Source organism: Eurosta solidaginis, chromosome 1 (assembly GCF_040869045.1).
Source record: "Eurosta solidaginis isolate ZX-2024a chromosome 1, ASM4086904v1, whole genome shotgun sequence".
In the NCBI taxonomy this organism is placed as follows: domain Eukaryota; kingdom Metazoa; phylum Arthropoda; class Insecta; order Diptera; family Tephritidae; genus Eurosta; species Eurosta solidaginis.
This window is the reverse complement of record NC_090319.1, coordinates 324,568,991-324,580,494: the sequence shown is the minus strand read 5'-3', so window position 1 is coordinate 324,580,494 and position 11,504 is coordinate 324,568,991. Positions and strand designations below refer to the sequence as shown.

Genomic DNA, 11,504 nt, shown 5'->3' with positions numbered 1-11,504 from the left:
TGGTATCTTCAAAGAATGCTAAATTACAGCTTGCAAAACTTTTAAATTACCTTCTTTTAAAAGTGGGCGGTGTTACGCCCGTGGTCCAAAATTTTACTAATTATCTATTCTGAGCCATAAGTTCAACCCACCTACCAAGTTTCATCGCTTTATCCGTCTTTAGTAACGAATTATCGCACTTTTTCGGTTTTTCGAAGTTTTCGATATCGAAAAAGTGGGCGTGGTCCGATTTCGTTCAATTTAAATAGTGATCTGAGATGAGTACCCAGGAACTTACATTCCAAATTTCATTAAGATACCTCAAAACTCAAGTTATCGTGTTTACGGACAGACGGACGGACGGACGAACAAGGCTAACTGAATATCCTTTTTCGCCCAGATCATTTTGATATATAGAAGTGTATATCTATCTCGATTAGTTTATGCCGTTTCGGGGTACCGTTATGCGAACAAAATTAATATACTCTGTGAGCTCTGCTCAGCTGAGTATATATCTATGAGAAAGCCCTGAATGAGTCGCTGTTGTAATTTTATCCAAGCGATCACCGGGAAATCACTTCACTCCCAAATATGCTATTCGTTAAAATTTCAAAAAAGCATTCCCATTTTGCTTCGTAATTCACTACTTCCAATTCGTCTTCATTTCAAATAACGCCATGTCATGAAGATTCACACATATTTTAATTGACCTTTAAATAAATACTTTAAAAAATTAAGAGATGCGTTGACTTTTTCGCGATGAACTGCGTGATTTCGTACCTATACCACTCACATTGAGTGATTTGCTCATATCCTTGTTACTGTCTTTGACGTTGTGGTGTGTGGCAATGTTCTGTTGTTGTTGTTCTCTAGTACCACTACTGCTGTATGGAGGATTTGTGACAAATTCTCGTATATCTCGACATTCTTGCATGAATGCATTTGCAGCATTAAAGCCGTTGGTATTTTGTTTAAATAACATTAAACCATTCTGACACATTAACATAATATCGCGTTGCAATTCAGTAACACTACGTATAGATCCAGTTTCAATTTGTTTTCGTATTGTATGCATATCACTTGGTCGTAAACAAATTTCATTAAATTTAACATTGTTATCATGAAATGCGCGTTGCAAGTTGTTAGCATTTTTGCTATATTGCAAAGCATACAAAATATTTAATAGACATTTTTTGGATTGACGTGTTTCCAAATCATCTCGATCACGATCACTTGAAGAGGGTGAATTTGGAACACTGATATCATTGTTGTTAGGCGTTGATGAGTATCGACGCCGTAGACGTTGTTGGTTACTGGTATTGCTCTCGATGTTCGATATATTTGCATTATTATATGATGCCGTATGTGCATCGCATTCTGTCAAAGGACTTTCAGAGCGATCACGATCACGTAATTTACGTAGTAGTGGTGGACGTACTGGTGTAGCACCGGCTATAGATGATGATGAAGATGGGGAGAAAAGAGTTGTAGAATCATCATCTGTTTTATTTTGTGTATCCTGCTGCTGTGTACCTAATTCATGCAAGCCTTTACGTTCTTGTGGTGCACTATATTTAATTGTTGAGTTTGTGGATGTTGAGATTTTATCATCCTTTCGTATAGCAATACTAAAATCTGTAGCTGAGGAATCATCATCTGTATCAGCGATTGCTATTGTTGGTGGTAGCGATAAACTGTTGGCTTCATGTTGACTGATGTTAGTTCTACCCACTTCGGTTGATTCTTGGGTGTGCCCAATCTCGTCTTCTTTCGAAAGTTCTAAAATAAAAGGAAAGATAATTGAATTTGTATTGGTTCAGAAAATCTAATTTATAATATTTACCTAAAATACCAATATCTCCTTCTAAATCCTTTTTAATTTTAGCTGCTTCTAGATCAACATTTGTTTTCTCATTGCGCAACTTTGCTTTACTACCGCTCGAGTCGTCACCATCAGTCGGAATTAGAATCACGTCAGAGCTTTCACTTATCTCTGGCACTTTTCCTTCGTCTTCTAAGTTTTTTGATTCGTCTGTATCATTTGCACCTACAAGATCAGCCAACTGTTTTTCTAATTTATCATGTTCTTTATCATCATCGTCGACATCGAATGAAGGTATGCATGTTTTAGTGTTTACTGGACTATGTTTGATTTCACCACCATCATCTATAGCATCGTTCCCCAGCGCTACATCATTGCAATTTTCTCCGAAAATTACTTTATCGGTTACAGCTTTTTGTTCAAGTGTCGCGACAGCGGCCAGTGGTATATTATCATTTGAGTCATCGCTAGAAATAGTTTCTACTTTTCTTGGTTTATTTTCAGAGGCAGCGCTCACATTCACGTCATCTGACGTAGATGGCTGTGCAGCAGTTAATGAGGGTTTATCTTCATTCACTGCTAAGTTTACATTCCCCTTATCAATTGATTCTCTATTAAAGTCGTCTGTGACACTTAGCATTTTAGTAACATCTGCTCCATCTTTATCAAAATTATTGATATTTCCATCCTCGCAAGGTGAATCAGCGGCCATATCCTTCAGAAAATCCACTTCCTCATCGTCTATAACTGCGGAAACATCTATATCAAGCTCGTCAATGTTCCCTATGTTCTTAAAAACTTCTAACAACTGTTGTTCTTCGTTTGGATCGGGGTCATCCGAATCAATTTCATTGAATATATTCACAGTAGGCTCGTCCTTTTTTGTTGGCGTGGAAATGTCTTCATCATGCTCAAATGGAGTTTCATCATTATTTGTGTCAGATGGTGTTGGTTTTGGCATATCATCGAACTGTGCTTGTATAGAAGGCTCCACAACTTTGGAAGGTGTCAATCCATCATTACAATTATCCTCATTCGCTGCTGCAACAACTGCAATTCCTTTATTCTTTTCCAATAACATCGAAAGTGTTGGAGCGGCTTGTGATGGACTCAATAAATTTTGTGGTGTATTTGGTTTGACAGGTACAAATGCCCTTGAAGGTGGTCCACTAATTGGACTTGACAATAACTGTGCGGCCTTTTGTGGTGGTACTCCAGCTTTTAAAGTTAAAGCAGGTTGGTTTGTATTTGGCACATAACCACTTGTAAGCAAAGTGGTTATAGTTGGAGCAATTGATCGGGTAGATTGCATATTAGATGTATTTGTAGATGTTGGCAGCATTGGCGGTGTGCTATTACTATATGTGGGTGATGTTTTAAGAAGCGAAGAGAGTAATGGTGATGTTGCCGGTTGCACTTGCTGCTGTGCCTGAGTGGCAGCAGCAGTTGTTATATTTTGTGTACCTGTTGGCATTATATCTTCCACATCCATATCTACAGTCGTGGTACCAGCAGCAGCGCTTGAAGCGTTTGTCGTTGTGGTTGCGGGTGCTAGAGAACGCCAATTACGTTGCATTTCTAGTCGTTGTTGTTCCCTTTCGCGCATTTGATTTTCGAACTTCATTTCTTCAACACGTTCCTGCTCTTGTTGCTTTTCAATGTTACCCCACATTTCACGCATTTGTTCTTCATTAAGCATACCCGCCTGTAAAGCTTTCAGCTCTCTATAAATTTGTGCAAATTCTTCTTGTTCCCTTCGTATTTCTGCCTTCAGCTCTTGTATGCGCTCATCGTTGAGGCGTCGTAAAATTAAATCTGTTGGCGTCTCAACAGTAGCCGGCGATGCATTCCTACTTGCACTTTCACTTGTACGTTTTTTACGCTTTGGCGTCTCAACATTTTCCAACATGTAACCATATTGTAAAGCACAATTTTTTTGAGAAAACCAATCGGCCGGACGTGATGGAGTATCATTGCCGTACACATGTTTTAGGGTACGACTTACCAACATCCAATTTTGGTCTCCGCTACATGAAACTGCCGATGCCAGACACAATTGCTCCCTAGTTGTCCACTGATCTAAGGGCAAACGATTTAGTTGAACAGCAGTTGACATTTTGGTGCTTTATATTAAAGTTGATTTGCTTATTATTTTTACAGCAATCCTAAATCTGTGCAATTATTGGTTTTTCTTCTTCTTTTTTGAAGGTGCATTCACAATGGGAACTTTCTGCGAGCTCAATTTCTGGTTGCAAACATGCATTGTGAATTTTTACAAGTGGCGAATGTTTGACAAAAACGTCCAGAATAGTAAACAGTTTCGATCACCTGTGCATTCGCTGTTCGATTACTTAAATCATTTGCTCAATAGTTTTTTTCAAACATTTTTGTAAATGACTGGTACGTTGCAATATATACCTATTTCAAAATGCTTGCCTAACTGGTTGCTCACATTTATTAATCTATTAACTAGATTTTAGAAATTAATGTTAATATTCCACATAGCATATGGGAGATTGATTAAAGTATAAATCAACACTTTGAGACATTTTCGACTCCTTTTGACGACTAAGAACTGTTCAATCAATTCTGCGATCAAAAGAAGACTCGAAATCAACTCACTCTTATGAGTGAAATATGATTTATTGAAAAAGCAACAACAAATTGTAAAGCGATCACAAATTGATGACATTGGGGATCGAAATATGATTGAGTAAACAATTTTTGTCTGCTTTACATTTTGTTGTTGCTTTTTCAATAAAACATATTTCACTCATAAGAGGGAGTCGATTTCTGTTCTTCTTTTGATCGCAAAAGCTGTAAAACACACTTGAAAATCATTCCCACAAGACTCATAAATGATGGTAAATATGACTCGAAAAAGACTGATTAGTAATATGGGGTAAAAAAGGCTCAACGAGTGTAATCGCGCGTAGGGTACCATTTTCTCCCGACGAGGGGGTGTTTTCTGATCAGAAAATGAGCGCATATATGTTTATTTTGATCATGCTGGAGACTCGAAAAAGACTCTAATCTAATATCTAATATCTAATCTAATATATATTATAAATGGGAAAGTTTGGATGTTAAGATGTTTGGATGTTTGGATGTTTAGATGTTTGGATGTTTGGATGTTTGGATGTTTGGATGTTTGGATGTTTGGATGTTTGGATGTTTGGATGTTTGTCCAGACGTTTGTCTTTGTGACTCAATAACGCAAGAACGGCTGGACCGATTTGGATGAAATTTTGCACACATATAGCCAATAGTCTAGAAGGATCTACTAGCTATATATTTTTCAAAAGGGGCGTGGTCCCCGCCCCCTAGGAACAGTTATAATTTAATTATTATATTTTTTCGTCTTTGCGACTGAATCACGCCAGAATGGCTACACGGATTTTGATGAAATTTGGGACACAGGCAGTAGTCTACTAGCGAAATTTTTTTCGAACATGGAAAGAGGGGTGGGGGTCCCACGACCCTTCGAGAAATTATTTTTCATAATTTTTACACATTATAACTTTACGTATACTGGCCTTCACCAATATCACAGACTCAAGGGGTCAAATAAGTCGAGGGCTTACAAAGTAAGCAGTGACACCCTCCGCCCGCCCCCTTTATCTCCCCCTCTGGTGTAAAATCCATAAATTATTATAACTCAATCTAAATTTTCTCCTAAATCAATAGTTTTTGGTATCTGGTACATACAGAACGAGATCTAGACAATTTTGGAGGAACGATCAGTGGTCCTCTCCTCTACTCCCGCCATCCGCCCTCCATCAATTGTTTTTATTAGCACGCTTTTATTAGCTTTACCTGTATGTTTCTATCTAACTTTTTATTCGCTCCAATGCGCCTGCTGCCTTATTAACATGGTTTTATAATTAGCTTCACCTTATTTGTAATCCCGTAAGGGTCATATCGAGACCCTTCCGGGATCATTTCTGGATGGTTTTCGGGATCGGTCCGGGATTACGCCGTGGTAATTTCGGGACTTTTTCGGGACTATTTCGGGATCATTTTGGGACCCTTCCGGGATCATTTCTGTATAGTTTACGGGATCCGTCCGGGATCCCGTCGGGGTTATTTTGGAACATTTTCGGGACTATTCCGGAATCATTTCGGGACTATTTCGCGATCATTTGGGGACCCTTCCGGCATCATTTCTGGATGGTTTTCGGGATCCGTGCGGGATCTCGTCGGGGTCATATGGGGACTTTTTCGGGATCATTTGTGGGCTCTTCCGGCATCATTTCTGGATGGTTTTCGGGATCCGTCCGGGATATCGTCGGGGTCATTTGGGGGCTCTTCCGGCATCATTTCTGGATGGTTTTCGGGATCCGTCCGGGATCTCGTCGGGGTCATTTGGGGACTTTTTCGGGATCATTTTGGTGCTCATCCGGCATCATCTCTGGATGGTTTTCGGGATCCGTCCGGTATCCGTCCGGGATCCCGTCGGGGTCATTTCGGGACTTTTTCGCGACTAATACGGGATCATTTGGGAACCCTTTCGGCATCATTTCTGGATGGTTTTCGGGATCCGTCCGGGATCCCGTCGGGGTCATTTCGGGACTTTTTCGCGACTAATACGGGATCATTTGGGAACCCTTTCGGCATCATTTCTGGATGGTTTTCGGGATCCGTCCGGGATCCCATTAGGGTAATTTCGGGAGTATTAGGGGATCATTTGGGAACCTTTCCGGCATCATTTCTGGATAATTTTCGGGATCCGTCCGGGATGCCGACGAGGTCATTTCGGGACTATTTCGGGATCATTTGGGATACCTACCGGCATCATTTCTGGATGGTTTTTGGGATTCGTCCGGGATCCCGTCGTGGTCCTTTCGGGACTTTTTTTCGACTAATACGGGATCATTTGCGGACCCTTTCGGCATCATTTCTGGATAGTTGTCGGGATCCCGTCACGGTCATTTCGGGACTATTAGGGGATCATTTGAGGACCTTTCCGGCATCATTTCTGTATTGTTTTCGGAATCCTTTCGGGATCCCGTCAGGGTCATTTTGGGACCTTTTTGGGGCTAATACGGGATCATTTGGTGATCCTCTAGGGGTCGTTTCGTGACTTTTTCTGTTTTATTTCGGGATCATTTGGGGACCCTTCCGGCATAATTTCTTGATAGTTTGCCGGATCCATCAGGGTCATTTCGGGACCATTTTGGGATCATTTGGGGACCCTTCCGAGATCATTTCTGGATCCGTCCGGGATGCCGTAGGAGCCATTTCGGGATTTTTTGTTACTTTTCCGGGTAGTTTTTGGGCCCTTCCGGGATCATTTCTGGATCTGTGCGGGATCCCATCTGGGTCATTTCCGGACTATTTCGGGATCATTTTGGGATCCTTCCGGAATCATTTCTGCATGGTTTTCGCGATCCGTCGTTGATTCCCTCGGAGCCATTTCGGAACCTTTTCTGGAGTATGTCGGGGTCATTTGGGGACTTTTTCGGGATCATTTGGGGCTCTTCCGGCATCATTTCTGGATGGTTTTCGGGATCCGTGCGGGATCTCGTCGGGGTCATTTGGGGACTTTTTCGGGATCATTTGGGGGCTCTTCCGGCATCATTTCTGGATGGTTTTCGGGATCCGTCCGGGATATCGTCGGGGTCATTTGACGACTTTTTCGGGATCATTTGGGGCTCTTCCGGCATCATTTCTGGATGGTTTTCGGGATCCGTCTGGGATCCCATCAGGGTAATTTCGGGACTATTAGGGGAGAATTTGTGGACCTTTCCGGCATCATTTCTGGATAATTTTCGGTATCCGTCCGGGATGCCGACGAGGTCATTTCGGGATTATTTCGGGATCATTTGGGATACCTACCGGCATCATTTCTGGATGGTTTTTGGGATTCGTCCGGGATCCCGTCGGGGTCATTTCGGGACTTTTTCTCGACTAATACGGGAGTATTTGCGGACCCTTTCGGCATAATTTCTGGATAGTTGTCGGGATCCGTTCGGGATACCGTCACGGTCATTTCGGAACTATTATGGGATCATTTGAGGACCTTTCCGGCATCATTTCTGGATAGTTTTTGGAATCCTTTCGGGATCCCGTCAGGGTCATTTCGGGGCTTTTTCGGGATCATTTAAGGATGGCTTTCAGGATTCGTCCGGGAACCCGTCAGGGTAATTTCTGGACTTTTCCGAGACTATTTCGGGATCATTTTGGGACCTTCCCAAGATCATTTCTGGATGGATTTCGGGATTTGTCCGGGATGCCCTCAGGGTCATTTTGGGACTATTAGGTGAGCATTTGAGGACCGTTCCGGCATCACTTCTGGATGGTTTTCGGTATCCGTTCAGATTCCCGTCGGAATAATTGCGGGACTTTTTCGGGATCATTGGGATCCCTTCCAAAATCATTTGTGGATGGTTTTTGGGATTCGTCCGGCATCCCGTCGGGGTCATTTCGGGATCATTTGCGGGCCCTTTCGGTATCATTTCTGGATAGTTGTCGGGATCCGTTCGGGATCCCGTCCGGGTCTTTTCGGAACTATTGGGAGATCATTTGAGGACCTTTCCGGCATCATTTCTGGTTAGTTTTCGGGATCCTTTCCGGGTCCCATCAGGGTCATTTCGGGACTTTTTCGGCATCATTTAAGATTGGTTTTCAGGATTCGTCCGGTATCCGTCAGGGTAATTTCTGGACTTTTCCCAGACTATTTCGGGATAATTTTGGGACCCTCCCAAGATCATTTCTGGATGGATTTCGGGATCTGTCCGGGATGCCGTCAGGGTCATTTTGGGACTATTAGGTGATCATTTGAGGACCTTTTCGGCATCACTTCTGGATGGTTTTCGGTATCCGCTCAGGATCCCGTCGGAATTATTGCGGGACTGTTTCGGGATCATTTGGTGTCCCTTCCGGCATCATTTCTGGCTGGTTTTTGGGATTCGTCCGGCATCCCGTCGGGTTCATTTCGGGACTTTTTCTCGACTAATACGGGATCATTTGCGGGCCCTTTCGGCATCATTTCTAGATAGTTGTCGGGATCCGTTCGGGATCCCGTCAGGGTCTTTTCGGAACTATTAGGTGATCATTTGAGGACGTTTCCGGCATCATTTCTGGATAGTTTTCGGGATCCTTTCGGGGTCCAGTCAGGGTCATTTCTGGACTTTTTCGGGATCATTTAGAGATGGCTTTCAGTATTCGTCCGGGAACCCGTCAGGGTAATTTCTGAACTTTTCCGAGACTATTTCGGGATAATTTTGGGACCTTCCCAAGATCATTTCTGGATGGATTTTGGGATCAGTCCGGGATGCCGTCAGGGTCATTTTGGTATTAGGTGATCATTTGAGGACCTTTCCGGCATCACTTCTGGATGGTTATCGGTATCCGATCAGGATCCCCTCGGAATCATTGCGGGACTTTTTCGGGATCATTTGGGGTCCCTCCCAAGATCATTTCTGAATGGATTTGGGGATCTGTCCGGGATCCCGTCAGGGTCATTTAGGGGTGCATACGAGATCCCGTCAGGGTCATTTCGGGACTTCTTCGGGAATATATCGGGATCATTTCTGGATGGTTTATGGAATCCGTCCATGACCCATTAAGGGTCATTTCGGGACTATTAGGTGATCATTTGAGGACCTTTCCGGCGTCACTTCTGGATGATTTTCGGTATCCGTTCGGGATCCCGTCGGAATCAATGCGTGACTTTTACGGAATCATTTGGGATTCCTTCCGGCATCATTTCTGGATGGTTTTCGGGATTTGTCCGGGATCCCGTCTGGGTTATTTCGGGACCTTTTCGGGGCTAATACGGGATCATTTGGGGATCCTCTGGGGGTCGTTTCGTGACTTTTTCTGTATTATTTCGGGATCATTTTCGGACCCTTTCGGCATAATTTCTTGATGGTTTGCCGGATCCATCAGGGTCATTTCGGGACCATTTTGGGATCATTTGGGGACCCTTCCGAGATCATTTCTGGATCCGTCCGGGATGCCGTAGTAGCCATTTCGGGATTTTTTGTTACTTTTCCGGGATAGTTTTTGCACCCTTCCGGGATCATTTCTGGATCTGTGCGGGATCCCATCTGGGTCAATTCCGGACTATTTCGGGATCATTTTGGAATCCTTCCGGAATCATTTCTGTATGGTTTTCGCGATCCATCGTGGATCCCCTCGGAGCCATTTCGGAACTTTTTCTGGAGTTAGTCGGGATAATTTAGGGATCCTTCCTGGATATTTTCTGGATGGTTTCTGAGATCCGTCCGGGAGCCCGTCAGGGTAATTTCGGAACTTTTTCGGGACTATTTCGGAATCAATTTGGTACCCTTCAGGCATCATTTCTGTGTGGTTATCTGGATAAGTCTAGAATCGTGTCGTTGTCATTTCGGGTTTTTTTGGGACTATTTCGAGAACTTTTGGAAACACTTCCGGGGCGTTTCTGGATGGTTTTCGGGATCCGTCCGCGATAGCGTCGGGGTCATTTCGTGGCTTTTTCTGGATAATTTCGTTATCATTTTGGGATCCTATCAGGTTATCAGCTCATAAAGTTCTTTTTTTTACTCAATTACAAAAATAAAATGCATTAGACAGAAAAAAAATTTTAAACAGATAACTTTATAAGCAGGCTAACGTGAATAGCCCACATATTTCATTTTCTCCTTGCGGACGGGGCCGCGGGTAAAGGCTAGTATATATTATAAATGGCAAAGTTTGGATGTTAAGATGTTTGGATGTTTAGATGTTTGGATGTTTGGATGTTTGGATGTTTGTCCAGACGTTTGTCTTTGTGACTCAATAACGCAAGAACGGCTGGACCGATTTGGATGAAATTTTGCACACATATAGCCAATAGTCTAGAAGGATCTACTAGCTATATATTTTTCAAAAGGGGCGTGGTCCCCGCCCCCTAGGAACAGTTATAATGTAATTATTATATTTTTTCGTCTTTGCGACTGAATCACGCCAGAATGGCTACACGGATTTTGATGAAATTTGGGACACAGACAGTAGTCTACTAGCGAAATTTTTTTCGAACATGGAAAGAGGGGTGGGGGTCCCACGAACCTTCGAGAAATTATTTTTCATCATTTTTACACATTATAACTTTACGTATACTGGCCTTCACCAATATCACAGACTCAAGGGGTAAAATAAGTCGAGGACTTACAAAGTAAGCAGTGACACCCTCCGCCCGCCCCCTTTATCCCCCTCTGGTGTAAAATCCATAAATTGTTATAACTCAATCTAAATTTTCTCCTAAATCAATAGTTTTTGGCATCTGGTACATACAGAACGAGATCTAGACAATTTTGGAGGAACGATCAGTGGTCCTCTCCTCTACTCCCGCCATCCGCCCTCAATCAATTGTTTTTATTAGCACGCTTTTATTAGCTTTACCTGTATGTTTCTATCTAACTTTTTATTCGCTCCAATGCGCCTGCTGCCTTATTAACATGGTTTTATAATTAGCTTCACCTTATTTGTAATTCCGTAAGGGTCATATCGAGACCCTTCCGGGATCATTTCTGGATGGTTTTCGGGATCGGTCCGGGATTACGCCGGGGTAATTTCGGGACTTTTTCGGGACTATTTCGGGATCATTTTGGGACCCTTCCGGGATCATTTCTGTATAGTTTACGGGATCCGTCCGGGATCCCGTCGGGGTTATTTTGGAACATTTTCGGGACTATTCCGGAATCATTTCGGGACTATTTCCCGATCATTTGGGGACCCT

The 11,504-nt window shown here is 42.8% G+C and overlaps 1 protein-coding gene across 2 annotated transcripts; it reads right to left on the bottom strand.

Annotated features, from left to right (window-relative positions):
• Window positions 1–659: 659 nt before the first annotated feature.
• Window positions 660–3,995, bottom strand: Brd8 (Bromodomain containing 8). Of its 2 annotated transcripts, XM_067761971.1 has the most exons (3): window positions 1,823–3,995; window positions 1,513–1,758; window positions 660–1,431 (listed from the first exon to the last, which is right to left on the bottom strand). In XM_067761971.1, the coding sequence occupies exons 1-3, from the start codon at window positions 3,915–3,917 to the stop codon at window positions 713–715; spliced, it is 3,060 nt and encodes a 1,019-aa protein (XP_067618072.1). In that variant the 5' UTR covers window positions 3,918–3,995; the 3' UTR covers window positions 660–712. The 2 variants fall into 2 exon arrangements, with proteins under 2 accessions (XP_067618072.1, XP_067618071.1); XM_067761970.1 differs by having other exon boundaries at window positions 660–1,758.
• Between the last annotated feature and the right edge of the window lie 7,509 nt (window positions 3,996–11,504).

Bases quoted from the DNA above. Each gene is read 5' to 3' on its own strand.
- Brd8 (XM_067761970.1), bottom strand. From the start codon at position 3,917: ATGTCAACTGCTGTTCAACTAAATCGTTTGCCCTTAGATCAGTGGACA. The intron at 1,759-1,822 runs GTAAATATTATA...CTTTTATTTTAG, and splicing joins AGGAGATATTGGTATTTTAG to AACTTTCGAAAGAAGACGAG.